The sequence below is a fragment of the Triticum urartu genome, chromosome 6A (genome assembly GCF_056163025.1).
Source record: "Triticum urartu cultivar PI428250 chromosome 6A, HENAU_Tu73, whole genome shotgun sequence".
NCBI classification, from domain to species: Eukaryota; Viridiplantae; Streptophyta; class Magnoliopsida; order Poales; family Poaceae; genus Triticum; species Triticum urartu.
Window position 1 is genome coordinate 201,337,677 of NC_141878.1, and position 17,595 is coordinate 201,355,271.

Consider the following 17,595-nt stretch of genomic DNA (forward strand, 5'->3'; position numbering starts at 1 on the left):
GCCTAAGCTTATAGCTGAATGGTTTGATAAAAAGGTTCTCTAGAGGATGGGGGAGATGGGGTTTTATAGCAGGGACAACCCCCCTTAGCTAGGTGTGAAAATGGTTTCAAAAGTAAGCAGGTTTGGATGGCTTCCTTGGGTGAATAAGCAGTCAACTTTGGGAGTTGTTGCAGAGCTCCTTGGAAATTCGCGAAGTCTTAACAGCCTGGACACCTTCCACGAGAATGACTAGAAGTTTTGACTCACAACTCCATTTGATGTGAGGTTTTTTGCATTGGAAAGATAATTTGATGTAGCTTCTGTCGATGTACCCCTATGGCCCCGTCTCTCCATCATATGGGTGTGCCACACCAAAACATCAGAGGTAAAAACTGACAGCATCAGCTTCACTTGAAACTTGTTTTCTCCAAACTTGTTCCTCCACAGCGGTTGCTTCAGGAGCTCATAGATTGTTGGATTGCTTCCATATTATACCTAAGTTCAACCAACAACAATGGAGATGAAAGCATAGTTGTGTCATCAAGGTTACAAGGTAAACTTAAGTTAGCGTTCACCTGGTCACTTATTTGTTTGGCGCGACTTCTTGTGATTGGACCTATAATTGTTGGAGACTTGTTGATGGTTGTGGTGTCCTCATCATCCTCCCCCTCTTGAAGAGGAGTTGTCCTCGACTCTGATGGTCCAAAGTATGGAGAGAGGTCGGACACATTGAAAGTTGGACTAACACCATAATCCATCGGAAGGTCAATCTTGTAGGCATTGTCATTGATCTTTGTAAGAACTTTGAATGGACCATCACCACGTGGCTGCAACTTGCATTTGCGTTCATCTGGGAAACGATCCTTCCGCAGGTGTAGCCACACAAGATCACCTTCTTCAAACAACACCTTCTTTCTTCCCTTGTTTGCTCGTTTTGCATATTGTTCAGTCATCTTCTCAATATTTTCCTTGGTCTTCTCATGAATTTTCTTCACGAAGTCAGCATGCTTACTTGCATCAAGATTGGTTCGCTCCTGCAATGGTAAAGGCAAAAGATCTATGAGAGCAGCAGGTTTGAAACCATAAACAATTTCAAAAGGACAAAATTTAGTGGTCGAATGTACTGCCGTGTTGTATGCAAACTCCACGTGGGGGAGACATTCTTCCCACATCTTCAAATTTTTCTTCAAAACCGCTCTCAGCATCATGGATAGCGTCTGGTTGACAACTTCAGTTTGTCCATCCATTTGTGGGTGGCATGTAGTGGAAAAGAGAAGCTTTATCCCTAGCTTTGCCCACAACATTTTCCAAAAATAGCTCAGAAACTTGGTGTCACGATCTGAAACAATAGTGCGTGGTACTCCATGTAGCCGCACGATTTCCCTGAAAAACAAATCAGCAATGTGTGAAGCATCATCGCTCTTATGACACGGGATAAAATGAGCCATCTTTCTAAACCTATCAACCACCACAAAAGCTGAATCACTCCCCCTCTTAGTGCGTGGTAATCCAAGAACAAAATCCATAGAAATATCTTCCCAAGGTGTACTAGGAATGGATAAGGGCGTATAAAGTCCATGAGGGTTTAAACGTGACTTAGCTTTGCGGCAAATCTCACAACATAGTATGTAGTGCTCAAAATCACGCCTCATCCTTGGACAAAAGAAATGGTCAATTAGCACTCTCTCAGTTTTCTTTGCTTCAAACTGTCCCATGAGACCACCAGCATGAGCCTCCTGCAAAAGCAACAAACGAACAGAGCAATCTGGGATGCACAATTTGTTAGCTCGAAACAAGAATCCATCATGCAAGTGAAACTTTTCCCAATGTTTCCCCTCACTACACTTTGAGTGTGGTTCAGCAAAATATGGGTCATTGGCATACAATTCTTTGATGCTTTGCAGCCCAAGAATTTTAGTATCAAGTTGCGAGAGTAAAATATGGCGTCTAGACAAATCATCGGCAACAACATTATCTTTTCCTTGTACTTGACAATATAGGGAAAAGATTCTATGAATTCACTCCATTTTGCATGTCTACGGTTCAGTTTTTGTTGACCCCTAAGGTGCTTTAAAGATTCATGGTCGGAATGTATCACAAATTCTTTAGGCCACAAATAATGTTGCCATGTTTCTAAAGATCTCACAAGTGCATATAATTCAGTGTCATAAACTGAATAGTTTAGAGTTGGACCACTTAGCTTCTCACTGAAATATGCAATAGGCCTACCTTCTTGCATTAGTACGCCTCCAATACCCACACCACTTGCATCACATTCAATCTCAAAAGTCTTACCAAAGTTGGGTAGTGCAAGCAATGGTGTAGATGTCAATTTTTCTTTCAGCTCTTGGAAGGCCTTCTCTTGTGCATTTGCCCACTTGAAGGGAATATCTTTCTTGGTTAGCTCATTGATTGGGGCAGCAATGGTGCTGAAGTCCTTCACAAACTGATGGTAGAAACCAGCAAGGCCAAGAAAGCTTCGTACTTGGCTTACATTTTGTGGAGGCATCCACTCATGGATGGCCTTGACCTTCTCCTCATCTACCTCCACACCTTGACCTGAAACAACAAAGAAAAGAAACACAACTTTTTCTATGCAAAATGTGCACTTCTCCTTGTTAGCATATAATTTCTCCTCTCTTAGAACAGCAAGCACACACCGAATGTGTTCAACATGTTCATCCAAAGTTTTGCTATAAATCAGGATGTCATCAAAGTAAACAACCACAAACTTGCCAATGAACATTCTAAGCACATGATTCATCAATATCATGAAGGTACTAGGTGCATTTGTCAATCCAAATGGCATAACTAACCACTCATACAAACCAGATTTTGTTTTGAAAGCAGTTTTCCATTCATCACCCTCTCTCATTCTTATTTGGTGGTAGCCACTTCGCAAGTCAATTTTAGAAAAGATGGTGGCACCACTAAGTTCATCAAGCATATCATCAAGCCTAGGTATTGGGTGCCTATACCTCACGGTTATGTTGTTAATAGGCCTACAATCACAACACATTCGGGAAGATCCATCTTTCTTTGGTACTAAAAGAACATGTACAGCACAAGGAGAGAGACTTTCCCTTACATAACCTTTTTTTAGTAGGCCTTCAACTTGTCGCTGAATCTCCTTGGTTTCCTCCGGGTTTGTGCGGTATGGTGGTCGGTTGGGCAATGGGGCTCCTGGAACCAAATCAATTTGGTGTTCAATGCCTCTTTGTGGTGGCAGCCCTGATGGTATCTCCTCGGGGAACACATCTTCATACCCCTGCAAACTTTCAACAAAAACACTAGGAGTGGTGGAGGTTAATTCATTAGTAGATAGAAAATTGTCCTTGTACAAAAGTACAAAGAACACGGAATTGGGTTCTCTCAACTCTCTCATGTCCCTTTTCCTAGCCATCATAACTAATCCTTGTTTCTCCCATGTCTTGGTCAATTTAAGCTGTGGGGTTTTATTTGGCTTTGGATTCTCTCGCTCACTATGTTGATGGATGTCACTCAAGTGTTTCTCGCTCACTCTCTCTTTCTTTTTTAGATCATCCATCAATATTTCTTCGGGTGTCAAAGGGAGCAAAGATATGTGCTCTCCCTCGTATTGGAATGATAGATGATTAGTAAGGCCGCTGATTTGCACATCATGATCATACAACCAAGGTCTTCCCAACAGCAATTGGCATGCTTGCATTGGCACCACGTCACATTCCACTTGATCTCGGTACTTCCCAATGGAAAACTGAACGGTGACAATGTTGCTTACTCGAAGTGTACCACAATCATTGAGCCATTGCATCTTATATGAACTTGGGTGCCTTCTTTGTTTCAGTCCCAACTTCTCTACCAAATCTGAACTTGCAATGTTGTTGCAACTGCCATTGTCAACAATAATTCTGCAAACCTTGTCCTTGATGGTGCCACGAGTGTGAAAAATATTATGTCACTCCCATTTCTCTTCTCTAGCTGCATTAACACTAAGCACACGACGAGAAACAAAGCAATCTCCCATGTCGGCCTGAATATCACAACCACTCTTCTCGGCCTCTTCATCCTCATGATCACCCAATGCTCCATTGTATTCATGCTCACTCTCATATTCCCATTCACCTTGTCCATTCACAAAGAGAACTCTTGTTTCGACATTCAGAAGAAATGTGACCATGCCCTTTGCACTTCCAACAGTCAATATCTCGGCTTCGAGATGATGGTACAGCCGTGGGGTTAGAAGTACTTCCAGCAGCAGAAGGAGCACGCTTGTCAACATTCCTAGGAGACGGTTATGATGCCGATGAAGCCGCTATTCGCCGGGTGGTGGTAGGGTGTGAAGTATGCTGAAACTGAGAACCACCATGAGAGGCACTTGGCTGCGACCTTTGCCATGGTGTGGTGGTGCGGCTATGAGATATCCGTCCATGACCACCCCTCTGCACCTTCCTCTTCATGCGCTTTGCTTGCTCCAAAATATCTTGTAGAGTGTTATAGGGAAACATCTCCACAAAATCTGAAATTTCATTGTTGAGACCATGGAGAAATCTTGCCATATTTGACTCCTCATCTTCATGAATACGAGCACGAATCAGCAACAATTCCATCTCTTTGTAGTACTCATCCACCGTGCGCGTACCTTGGCTGAGGCGCTGCAATCTATTTCCGAGATCTCTTTGATATTGCAAAGGAACAAACCTTCGCCTCATGGCTTGTTTCATCTCTTCCCAAGTGTCAATGTGGTCACGACCTAGCAGCAGCTGATTTTCTTGGAGTTGGTTCCACCAAGTGAGTGCGTAACCAGAAAACTCAACACAAGCAAGGTTGACTCTCTTTGGATCAGCAAGGTTATGGATACAAAAAATCTGATCACACTTCTCTTCCCAATCAAAATATGTATAGGGGTCTTCCTTTCCTGTGAACTTGGGGACGTGCAACTTGATTCTTGCCATGTCATCTCGATCATGACGTTCTGCACGACGCCCATCTTCAGCAGCACGACGGTATGGGACACCATCATAATCATCAAAATCATCTCCATGACCACGAGCAACACACTCAATAGGGTCATAGTAGTGCCCACGAGAATCATGGCCTCGCCCTCGCTCCTCGCTGCCCTCCATGAGCAGCAGCACCACGCTCACGAGCAGCAGCCACATGTCCACCATGGCTGTTGTTATCATCCTCCAAGTCACTATCAACAGCAGCATGCACAGAATTCTCATCGCCAACTTCCTAAGTGGATCAATAGGGTGTTGTTGGTGTCGAACCCTATCACCACCTGCTAGAGGACGCTCGTGAAGCATCCTATCCATGGCTTGCAGTAAGTTGTTCTCGAGTCACTGCAACTCGGCACATGTGACCGGGGCATCTTCTTCCCCATGGTTTTCTCCACGAACACTCGATCTAGACCCTCCCATGTTAGTAAGGCCAAAAGTGGGATAGGATAATTTTGTGGAATCACACAACCCCACCTCTTACTCACCAAAGTTCTTATGAGTTCACATCAGATTGTGCTTCTCCCGGATGTGTTAAAGCGATTGAAAGACAACGATCAAAGAACTAGCTTCGGTTTTTGGTCGAGCTCGGTGGTGTAAACAAAAAGGGGCTTGTGCTGAAATCAAGTTGATGCAAACCAAGAAAATATGGGGATAGCTCTGCTGCACCTTTGCACCAAGATTGAAAAACACACAACACACAAGCTTCTGAAAATTTTTCTACCAAGCTGAAACTTTTGGATCTTGCACAACACTTTCTTTTTCTCTCTTGACTTTTTTTGCCACTCTTTTTTCTCTCTTTTTCCAAAGCACAACAACCAAATCTGAAAACAACTATGAAGATGAACTTGGTGCAGATCTAAAAGATGAAGAATATGCAAGGTATGCAACAACAAGATCTCAGCACCAACAAGGCTTGGATTTATTTTTGGTGGGGCTTTAGACTTCTAGGACAGAAAATATAGCATGAAAGACACTCGATCTAAAGGGATGATAGCAAGATAAACTTGGATAACAGATCCTACCGTGTCAACATGGCTCTGATACCAGATGATAGGCGGGAACCCGATGAACGAGTTCACGCCCGAGGGTGGCCCGATCTTCACGTCGTATGATTGAATCAGGAGGGATAAGTAGCTACAAGCAGCCGGGATAACTAGCTTTATACCTGCCAAGGTTGGATGTAACCCGTACGTTGGGGATGGCTGATCGAAGCTACAAGAACTCCAACCCGCTGTCCGAACAATCGCAGAACCACAAACCGGGACTAATCCACACAAAACGGCCGGAACCGTAGAGCACGAACTAGGGGGAACTAGAGGCTCCTTCTCGCGAATCTGAATGAACTCACAAGAGCAAAGGTAGCAAGATCTCTTGGATCTCTCTAACAGTCTTACTGCATAAGCTTGTAGCTGAATGGTTTGATAAAAAGGTTCTCTAGAGGATGGGGCAGATGGGGTTTTATAGCAGGGACAACCCCCCTTAGCTAGGTGTGAAAATGGTTTCAAAAGTAAGCAGGTTTGCATGGCTTCCTTGGGTGAATAAGCAGTCAACTTTGGGAGTTGTTGCAGAGCTCCTCAAAAATTCGTGAAGTCTTAACAGCCTGGACACCTTCCACGAGAATGACTAGAACTTTTGAATCACAACTCCAGATGATGTGAGGTTTTTTGTATTGGAAAGATAATTTGATGTAGCTTCTGTTGATGTACCCCTATGTCCCCTTCTCTCCATCATATGGGTGTGCCACACCAAAACATCAGAGGTAAAAACTGACAGCACTAGCTTCACTTGAAACTTGTTTTCTCCAAACTTGTTCCTCCACAGCCATTGCTTCAAGAGCTCATAGATTGTTGGATTGCTTCCATGTTATACCTAAGTTCGACCAACAACAATGGAGATGAAAGCATAGTTGTGTCATCAAGGTTACAAGGTAAACTTAAGTTAGCGTTCACCTGGTCACTTATTTATTTGGCGTGACTTCTTGTGATTGGACCTATAATTGTTGGAGACTTGTCGATGGTTGTGGTGTCCTCATCATGATCAAGTTTATCTATGAACAATATTTGAATCTTCTCTGTATTCTTTTATGTATGATTGGTTATCTTTGCAAGTCTCTTCGAATTATCAGTTTGGTTTGGCCTACTAGATTGATCTTTCTTGCAATGGGAGAAGTGCTTAGCTTTTGGTTCAATCTTGCGGTGTCCTTTCCCAGTGACAGTAGGGGCAGCAAGGCAAGTATTGTATTGTTGCCATCGAGGATAACAAGATGGGGTTTATTTCATATTGCATGAGTTTATCCCTCTACATCATGTCATCTTGCTTAAAGCGTTACTCTGTTCTCTTGAACTTAGTACTCTAGATGCATGCTGGATAGCGGTCGATGTGTGGAGTAATAGTAGTAGATGAAGGTAGGAGTCGGTCTACTTGTCTCGGACATGATGCCTATATACATGATCATACCTAGATATTCTCATAACTATGCTCAATTCTGTCAATTGCTCACCAGTAATTTGTTTACCCGCCGTGAATACTTATGCTCTCGAGAGAAGCCACTAGTGAAACCCATGGCCCCCGGGTCTATCTTCCATAATATTAATCTTCCAATATTTAGTTATTTCCTTTGCCTTTTATTTTACTTTGCATCTTTATCATAAAAATACCAAAAAAATTGTCTTATCATATCTATCAGATCTCACTCTCGTAAGTGACCGTGTAGGGATTGACAACCCCTTATCGCATTGGTTGCGAGGATTTATTTGTTTGCGTAGGTACGAGGGACTCATGTGTGGCCTCCTACTTGATTGATACCTTGGTTCTCAAAAACTGAGGGAAATACTTACGCTACTCTGCTGCATCACCCTTTCCTCTTCAAGGGAAAACCAACACAAGTGCTCAAGAGGTAGCAGTAAGATGGCATGATGTAGAGGAATAAACTCATGCAATATGATGTAAACCCCATATTTTTATCCTCGATGGCAACAATACAATACGTGCCTTGCTGCCCCTACTGTCACTAGGAAAGGACACCGCAAGATTGAACCCAAAGCTAAGCACTTCTCCCATTGCAAGAAAAACCAATCTAGCTAGCCAAACCAAACCGATAGTTCGAAGAGAATTACAAAGATACCAAATCATGCATAAAAGAATTCATAGAAGATTCAAATAATATTCATAGATAAGCTGATCATAAATCCATAATTCATCGGATCTCGACAGATACATCGCAAAAGAAGATTGCATCGGATAGATCTCCAAGAACATCAAGGAAAACATGGTATTGAGAATCAAAGAGAGAGAAGAAGCCATCTAGCTACTAGCTATGGACCCGTAGGTCTGTGGTAAACTACTCACGCTTCATCGGTAGGGAAATAGAGTTGATGTAGAAGCCCTCCATGATCGAATCCCCTCAGGCAGGATGCTGGAAAAGGCCCGTAGATGGGATCTAATGGGAACAGAAGGTTGCAGCAGTGGAAAAGTGTTTTCGTGGATGCTTCTGGAGGTTCAGGAATATATGTGAATATATAGGAGGAAGAAGTAGGTCAGGGGAGTCACGGGGGCCCACAAGGCAAGGGCGCGCCCTCCCCCTTGTGACCGGCTCGTGGCCCTTCCGACTTGATCTCCAAGTCTCCTGGGTGTCTTCTGGTCCAAGAAAAATCATCGCGAAGGTTTTATTCTGTTTGGTATTCCTTCTCCGCGAAGCTAAAAAACAAGGAAAAAACAGAAACTGGCAATGGGCTCTAGGTTAATAAGTTAGTCCCAAAAATAATATAAAATAGCATATTAATGCATATAAAACATCCAAAACAGATAATATCACTACAAAAAAAGACACATCCGTGACATTTTGGCCGAACGAATTTTTTTTCTGTCATACATATGACACTTCTATGACGATAATTGTGACAAAACCCTGTATCATCATAGATGTGGTGGGCTCCTACTTCTATGACAAAAAATCATGACAGAAAATGGGCTTTTCGTCCTGGGCGGGCCGGAGACGCAGCTGCATTGTTGGTGTCAATACCGACGGATCTCGGGTAGGGGGTCCCGAATTGTGCATCTAGGTCGGATGGTAACAGGAGGCAGGGGACACGATGTTTTACCCAGGTTCGGGCCCTCTTGATGGAGGTAAAACCCTATGTCCTGCTTGATTAATATTGATGATATGGGTAGTACAAGAGTAGATCTACCACGAGATCAGAGAGGCTAAACCCTAAAAGCTAGCCTATGGTATGATTGTTCTTCGTCCTACGGACTAAAAACTCTCCGGTTTATATAGACACCGGAGAGGGCTAGGGTTACACAGAGTCGGTTACAATGGTAGGAGATCTACATATCCGTATCGCCAAGCTTGCCTTCCAGGCCAAGGAAAGTCCCTTCCGGACACGGGACGAAGTCTTCAATCTTGTATCTTCATAGTCCAATAGTTCGGCCGAAGGTATAGTCCGGCCATCCGGACACCCCCTAATCCAGGACTCCCTCAGTAGCCCCTGAACCAGGCTTCAATGACGACGAGTTCCGCACAGATTGTCTTCGGCATTGCAAGGCGGGTTCCTCCTCCAAGTACTTCATACAAGATTTTGAACACAAAGGTAGTGTCCGGCTCTGCAAAATAAGTTTCCACATATTGCCATAGAGAGAATAATATTTACACAAATCTAATCTGCTGACGTATTCTATAGCGTGACATCACACCATGGCCAAGTCTTTATTCAAATCATTTTATTGTCCCACCTCAGCGCGTTTAGCGAGGCGGTTTCCTTGGCACGTCTTGTTAAAGCAGAGATTATGTCCCCTTATTCCTGTATTCTCAGCAATATGGGCGTGGGTAACCCAACCGTACCCGTTGGTATATTTTCTCGATCAAAGGCGAGTCCCAAATGGTCACGGGGAAGGCCCTTGGTATTCAACCTCTTATAAAGAGACCAAGGCCTTACTCCTTTCTTTCAATCTCAAACGAGTTCGCCCTTCACCTCGAGTTCCAACACCCAAGGTTCCCGATTTCAGGCGCTTCGGACCTTCGACAATGTCTGGTTCCGACCTTCAAGGCCGATGGATGCCCTCCTCCGTCACGGAGGAGGACGTGCTAAAGTTGAGAGAGGCCAGGTTCTTGACCGGCGAAATCTCGCATAGGCTGCCTGCTCAAGGGCAGGTCATTCCCACTCCCAAGCCCGGTGAGAGTGTGGTGTTCATGTCTCACTTCCTTCGGGGCTAGGCTTCCCGACGGATCCCTTCATGAGGGGGCTCATGTATTATTATGGGCTGGAATTTCACGACTTAGCCCCGGAGTCCATCCTCCATATTTCCTCATTCATCATCGTGTGTGAAGCCTTCCTCCGTATCACTCCTCACTTCGGACTATGGCTCAAGACCTTCAAAGTAGAGCCGAAGATGATCGAGGGACGGCACGCAGAGTGCGGAGGTGCTTTTATAAGCAAGAATGCTGGTACTCCATGGCCCAAGGGATCTTTTCAAGAGGAGTCCAGCTTATGGCAATGAGAGTGGTTTTATATTACCGTTCCCAGGGCCCCTAAGTGGGTGGCGCCACCTGCCTTTCGCTTGGGTCCCCCGCCGCGACTGGCGTCATGGGTCAATACGGGGCTGGACTGGGGGCCGGCAAAGGACGTGCCCCTGTTGCAGGGCCACATCCGAGATCTCCTAGAAAGAGACATTAGTCTGGTCGTGGTGACGCAAGTTATGTTAATTCGCCGAGTTCTGCCCTGCAAACGTCGCCCCCTCCGCCTATGGGAGTTCAACCTGGAGGGACCACGAGTTCTCCAACATTTTCTTGGCATGACACGCGTGGAGATGTACAAATTGTTATTTGGACCACAAGTAGTGTGTCCGGATTCTATGGAGGACGCAGGTTTGAGCTGCAATCGTCCGGATACTCAAGTAAGTAGCCTTGTGCCCGGACTCGCTATCCGTATATTTATCATAAAATTGCCCCTAAAAGAGCTGTCCTTTAAACAGGAGTGGGTAGCGAAAGCAAAGCTAATCAGGTGTCCGGCCCCCCTCCCCGAGACCACGCCGGGTCCCGTGCTAGTCAGGATGTTGGAGGTTGTGCCTTCAAAGGGAAGCAAGGGAGGGGACAAGGAAGCTATAGCCTTCTCAAAGGAGGTTGTCCGGAAGGGAGGAATCGAAAATTCCTCTCCTCAGGGGAAGAAGAGGACCTCCTCTGAAGACCCGGAGACTGTGGCCTTAAAGCGGGGGAAGAAATCTTCGCCAGAGGGTCCTGTGCTGGGGGATACTTCGGCCGAATTATGCCCTCAAGGGGATCAGCCCTCCACCGAGCCGTAAGTAGAGAGGAGTTTTCTTTTTAAGAAACGAGAGAAATCCCTGCTTTATATCTGAGAAAAGTAATCGAAAATTTGCCTTGTAGCTTGGACCTTAGCCCTTCTCAGCAGAGCTCGTCTTCGGGGGATCTTCTTCCGGAGATGATGGAGAGCGGAACGCCTCCCCCTGCCGTACCGCCTTGCGAGGTGGGCGACCCTGAGGTATCGTCGCGGAGGGTTTCTCCAAATCCGACGGGGCCGGAAGGTAGTCATATGGCCCCCCAAAGCCCTCCGTGTCTGGCCTTCAAAAAGGGCCATCAGACGAGTCCGGCGCCATCTGGTGCGCGGTCGGAGGAGCTGAAGGATCTGCTAGGGCGAGCATCCATCTCAGAGGAGCACCGTGCATTGATGGGTACGGTGATTGAGAGGATTTCATCCACGGAGAGCGGATTGCATGAGGCCGTCAGGAGTTTACTGACAGGTTTTGAGGTACGCGAAATAATGTACCCTTTTTGGACAGTTGCGCATAAATAAGATGCGCCCTGTGTAGATAGTAGCCCCTGAGACTGTGTTGTCAAAAGTGAAAGCGCACAGAGGATCATAATCCCAGGTCTAATATGCCACCTTTATACATAGGTGGCGAAGTGTCCGGTGGCCAGCCGAACTGATGGATTTGCCGAGCTAAAGCGGCAACTTGACGTCGCAGATGCCGACATCGCGCTTGTCCACAAGCGGCTTGACGAGGCACAAGGTATGTAATTCCGTCGGCGGCGCCTGGTAAGAGGAGCTTTATACCAGTATCTTACAATGTGTGCGCTTGATGCAGATGGTGCTGCTGCCATGGAGAATCTTCGGGCGGAACTTGCCCAAGCCATGGAGCAAGCCAGGAAAAGTGATGCGGCTGCCGGAAAGGCAATTGAAGAGCTGAAAGCCGAACAGGCTGCTCACTGCCGAAGCAAGAAGGAAATGGCCGAGATAGCCGTGAGGCTGAAGAACGCTGCTGACCATTGCAAGCTTCTTGAAAAATAAGATCGGGCGGAACGGACGGACCTGAAGAAGGCCGTTGCCGATGTCAAGGATGCTCGCTCTACGATGAGAGCTATGAAGGAGGAGCTGTGTCAGGCCGGAGAGATCGCGGCTGGAAAGCCCTTTATGCCGTGGAGGAAGTTCTGTGATCCTAAACATGCTCCGTTAGACCAGATGTGGAGTACGGCAGACACCTATCTGGATTTAGCAGCGAGTGCCGCAGATGTGGCCGAACACTTCCAAGATCAAGAAGATCGCGAAGTGGAAAAGCTCTTCTGGTCGCAGTTCCACAATCTAGAGCGTCCACTATCATTAGCCGATCGTTTGGCCGAATGGGCCGAGCTAAATACGTTGTCCGGACTCCCCATGAAGTGTGTCATGAATCATCTGTGGCCAGAGAGGCCAGAGCCGAAAAGTTATTTCAACTTGGTGCAGCAGTTCCTTGGTGCGGCGCCGCATATCAATGCGATGAAGAGGTCAGCGTGCATAGATGGTGCGCGGATGGCTCTTGCCCGTGTCAAGACATACTGGGCGGAAATGGAAGCCACCGTTGTTGCATCCCCAGACTCGGATGGAAGCCGAGTACCTGCCGAGCGCTATTTTTAGGAAGTTCTGCAAGGCGCTCGTTTAATAGAGACGCGGTGCTCGAAGGATACTATATTCGAATAGCATGTATTATTGTAAAACAATATTTTGATAAATTGTAGAAGCTTTTTATACTTGTGCCTGCAAGTATTGGAATACCTCCTGTGCGGCCGTTTAACATATACGCGTATATAATCTGAAAGATGGCAGTCATCGGCTTCAGCCCCCATGCACATAATGCGGGGGTGTTCACAGAAGGCGCATTTTCACACTTGATCCAACATCTTGGTCCCACAAAGGAGGTGATAGCGCAACGAACTAGGCAATCGGACTATGATGCTTTATCACTTTCACTTAGCCATAAGAGTTTGACATTGAGGCTACTTATATAGCCCCTCGTGGCGCCTGCGCTCGCCCGAACTCGGGGCGCGTATGTGCCTAGCCGGGAAACGGCCCTTCGTTAATGCGGAGGAATCCTAAAGATTCCGGTAAGTCATCAAGTGGTTGACCAGTCTCACGCTATATCATGACAGCCAGTTTTCGGCTTTCTCTACTGAGGTGCTCGCCTGGCCGAACCGGGGCACAATCGCAGTAGTTCTCCTGGTGCCGCCATAGCCGATAGAGTGGAACGTAAGGTAGCAAAACACAGGAGCCGGGCAAACCCAACATTTGACCAAAGACATGATTCGGAGCTGATGCATATAAGGCCAAACTCGAGACGCCGAACACTCCCTAAGGTATCCGGTCTTTATGAGGGCGGGCGGGATAACGCCCTTAGTAATAAGCCCCTAGTGTCCAGGTACGCGCAAAACTCTGACGTGGCCACATGCCAAAACGCCAGCCTCCTCCTTGGTTATACCAAGAAACCAGGGGATGTGTATCAACAAGAGACAGTAAAACAGGTTTATGCAGGGTCTTAATCTGAAAAGAATCCTTGGAACGGGTCCCTGCTGCATGTCTGCGCCTGTGTCTCCATTGTGCCGTATCCTCGACGAGCGTAGCACGTTGTTCATCTGTGAAAGAGAGGAACTTAGTTAAGGAAAGATCGTGCCGAACAAGAGTTATACTAAATAAACAAAGTATAAATCGAAATGGGTAAAATTGAGCTTTATTGTCTCTTGTTTTATATGCGCGGAGCCCCTAGTGCAGGGGTATACGGTTATTAAGCCTTTATCAATTGTATGTTTATGCCGGACTCGTCTAGCCGTGTCCATGATCTTGATGACCTGTTTAGATGCTTTGGCTGGTGAAGCCGCTTTATTGTGGGGCTGTCAAGGCAGCCGCACTATTTTCCGCGTGGGAGGAACACTCAATGTTTTCCCTTTAATGAGATGATGCCTCGTGGACCGGGCATCTTAAGCGTAAGAGATGCATAATGCGGTATTGCGTTAAAGCGGGTGAAAGCTTCGTGTCCCAGCAGTGCTTGATAGCTACTTGAGAATGGGGCGATGTGGAAAGTTAGCTGTTCGCAACGGAAGTTATCAGGGGAGCCGAACATAACTTCTAGCCGGAGAGAACCCATGCAACGGGCATTCGGGCCTAGCGTTACCCCTTGAAAGGAGGTTTTGCTATGGCGAATTTTGGTTGGGTCTATCCCCATGTTGCGGATTGTGTCCTGGTATAACAGGTTTAGACCACTGCCACCGTCCATCAGGACATTTGTAAAATGGAGTCCGCCGATTATTGGATCTAATACCAAGGCAGTCCAGCCTGCGTTCCGGATACTTCTAGAGTAATCCTGATGGTCGAAGGTGATCGGTTTTAACAACCATTGGCGAGACTCCTTTGAGATAGGCCGTATGGCGCGTATCTCTGGTGGCGCCGTTCTGTTCGTCACGTGAAGTAAGTGTACTGTTTTGACATCTTGTGGGAAATCCTTTTTTTTCTGGTGCTCTGCTTGTGGGGTTCATCGTCGTCCTCACTTGGTGTGTCAAGCCCCTTGTGTTCGGCGTTGAGTTTGCCGGCTTACATGAAAACCCAACAATCTCTGTGGGTACGGTTCGTAGGCTTCCCGGGAGTACTGTGTATTTGACATATCTTGTCCAAGATTTTGTTTAAGTTGGATAGCTCGTCCCTGTTATCCTTGAGGGACGGCTTTCTCTGATTCTGCCGCGACCTTATGAATCCAGCGTTGACCGCCGTGCTCTTTGGGCTGTTTCCCTTATTCCGGTGCTGGTCCTTGCTTTGTCGGGGTTTTCCGTTTCCATCCCTAACTTCGGATGTACTTGGGTCGCTGGTGCTACATCTTGCCAACCAGCTGTCCTCTCCTGCGCAAAAGCGAGTCATGAGGCTTGTTAATGCGGCCATTGTTCTTGGCTTTTCTTGGCCGAGGTGTCTGGCGAGCCATTCGTCTCGAACGTTGTTCTTAAAAGCTGCTAGGGCTTCGGCGTCCGGACAGTCGACTATCTGATTCTTTTTAGTAAGAAATCTGTTCCAGAATTTCCAGGTTGACTCTCTGGGCTGTTGAGTTATGTGACTGAGATTGTCTGCATCCAGAGGGCGGACATAGGTCCCTTGAAAATTTGCCCGGAAAGCATCATCAAGCTCTTCCCAACTTCCAATGGTGTTTTCGGGAAGGCTTTTGAGCCAATGCCGGGCTGGCCCTTTAAGCTTGAGGGGTAAGTATTTTATGCCGTGGAGGTCATCTCCTCTGGCCATGTGTATGTGGAGGATATAATCCTCGATCCAGACCCCAGGGTCTATTGTTCCGTCGTACGCCTCTATGTTTACGGGCTTGAATCCCGCTGGAAATTCATGGTCCAGCACCTCATTGGTGAAACATAGGGGGTATGCGGCACCCCTGTATTTGGGTGTGCCGTGATGTTCAGATATTTGTTGTGTTGCATTGCTTACTAGGGCTTGCTTTCTTGGCCTGTATATAGATCTGGCTGGGCCGTCTTTTTGATGCGGATCCTTTGGTGGATCGCGTGCCGGCTTGTGTGCGGCGCCGCTTGCCGCTCCATGCTGGTCATGTGGTCATCCATCCGACCGGATGGCTTTCCTATTTTTTGACTGCGGGGGCTCTAAGGCCTCCTCGTCAAATTCAGGCAGTAGCTTTCGCTTTGGATAGCTTTTTGTGCGGCGACTGCCAGCATATTTGTCTGCGGTGTTGCGTACTTTGCTCCATCTGATTCTGAGTGCATCTTCCACAGTTTTGAGCTTCCGCTTCTGCTTTTTCAGGCTATGCGCAGTGGCGACGAGCCTTTTGTGGAGGTTCTTCTGCTCCATGAGTTTATCCGACATAAGGTCGTCCGGACTGTTGTTTTCGTCGGGGACGGGGTGTTCGGTTTGTTTATCCAAGCTTCCCTGTTTGAACGCTTGCTCGAAGGCATGTTCGTCGTCCGCCGACTCGTCCTGCTCTATGGCTAGGTCTGTATGGCTGCTGTCTCTGTCGAGGCAGGGCTTGGAGCGGCGCTTACGTCGCCGCTTTGATTGCTTTTCGAGTGAACGATCCCTCCTTGCATCCCTGTGGTCCTCTTCGTCGCTTCCTTTGGGTGTGTCCACCATGTATACATCATGAGATGAGGTGGCTGTCCAGTGCCTTATAGGCGTTGGTTTGTGTTCATCTCCTACGTCGTCGTTCATACCGTCGATGTCTTCGGAGTCAAAGTCGAGCACGTCGTTTAAATTGTCGACAGTGGCTACGAAGTGGGTGGTGGGTGGGCTTTGAATTTCTTCATCACCCGCATCCCTACCTTGTTGACCATAGTCCGGCCAGGGCTCTCCTGATAAAGAGAGAGACTTCAGTGAATTCAGAATATCGCCGAAGGGCGAGTGCTGAAAGATGTCTGCGGCGGTGAACTCCATGATCGGCGCCCAATCGATCGGTCGGGGCGCGGAGGGCTCGGAGTCTGGAGAGGAGTCCGGCTCCTTGGAGTCACGGGCTTCGCAGAGAATAGGGCTAGTGTTCGGCTCGATCGCCGTAGAGATTGCAGCCCTCGAGGCGGTGTCTAACCACCCATCCTCGATTGGTGTGATCGGCTCCGAGCTAGGGGTCGGAGCGGACATAGGTGCAGCCTCCAGGGCACTGTTCGGTGGCAGAGCTAAATCATGCCCATCGTGACAGTGCGGCGCGCTCGGCTGTGGCTCGAATCCGTCGAAGATCAAGTCTCCGCGGATGTGGGCCGTGTAGTTCAAACTTCCAAATCTGACCTGATGGCCAGGGGCGTAGCTTTCGATCTGCTCCAGATGACCAAGCGAATTGGCCCGCAGTGCAAAGCCGCCGAATATGAAGATCTGTCCGGGGAGAAAAGTCTCACCCTGGATTGCATCGCTGTTGATGATCGAGAAGCCATCGGGCCTAAAAGTGACGACACAGAGGAACTCTCAATGAAAGCACCAATGTCGGTGTCAAAACCGGCGGATCTCGGGTAGGGGGTCCCGAACTGTGCGTCTAGGTCGGATGGTAACAGGAGGCAGGGGACAGGATGTTTTACCCAGGTTCGGGCCCTCTTGATGGAGGTAAAACCCTACGTCCTGCTTGATTAATATTGATGATATGGGTAGTACAAGAGTAGATCTACCATGAGATCAGAGAGGCTAAACCCTAAAAGCTAGCCTATGGTATGATTGTTCTTCGTCCTACGGACTAAAAACTCTCCGGTTTATATAGACACCGGAGATGGCTAGGGTTACACAGAGTCGGTTACAATGGTAGGAGATCTACATGTCCGTATCGCCAAGCTTGCCTTCCACGCCAAGGAAAGTCCCTTTCGGACACGAGATGAAGTCTTCAATCTTGTATCTTCATA

General features: G+C 47.2%; 1 protein-coding gene and 1 pseudogene across 1 annotated transcript; both read right to left on the reverse strand.

The window, feature by feature from the left end:
- Positions 1–434: 434 nt before the first annotated feature.
- Positions 435–4,240, reverse strand: LOC125516762 (uncharacterized; annotated as a pseudogene).
- Positions 4,241–4,253: 13 nt separating this feature from the next.
- LOC147964750 (uncharacterized) lies at positions 4,254–5,129 on the reverse strand. Its single transcript, XM_087530144.1, has one exon. It carries the CDS (start codon positions 5,127–5,129, stop codon positions 4,254–4,256), a length of 876 nt encoding a protein of 291 aa, XP_087386270.1.
- Positions 5,130–17,595: the final 12,466 nt, after the last annotated feature.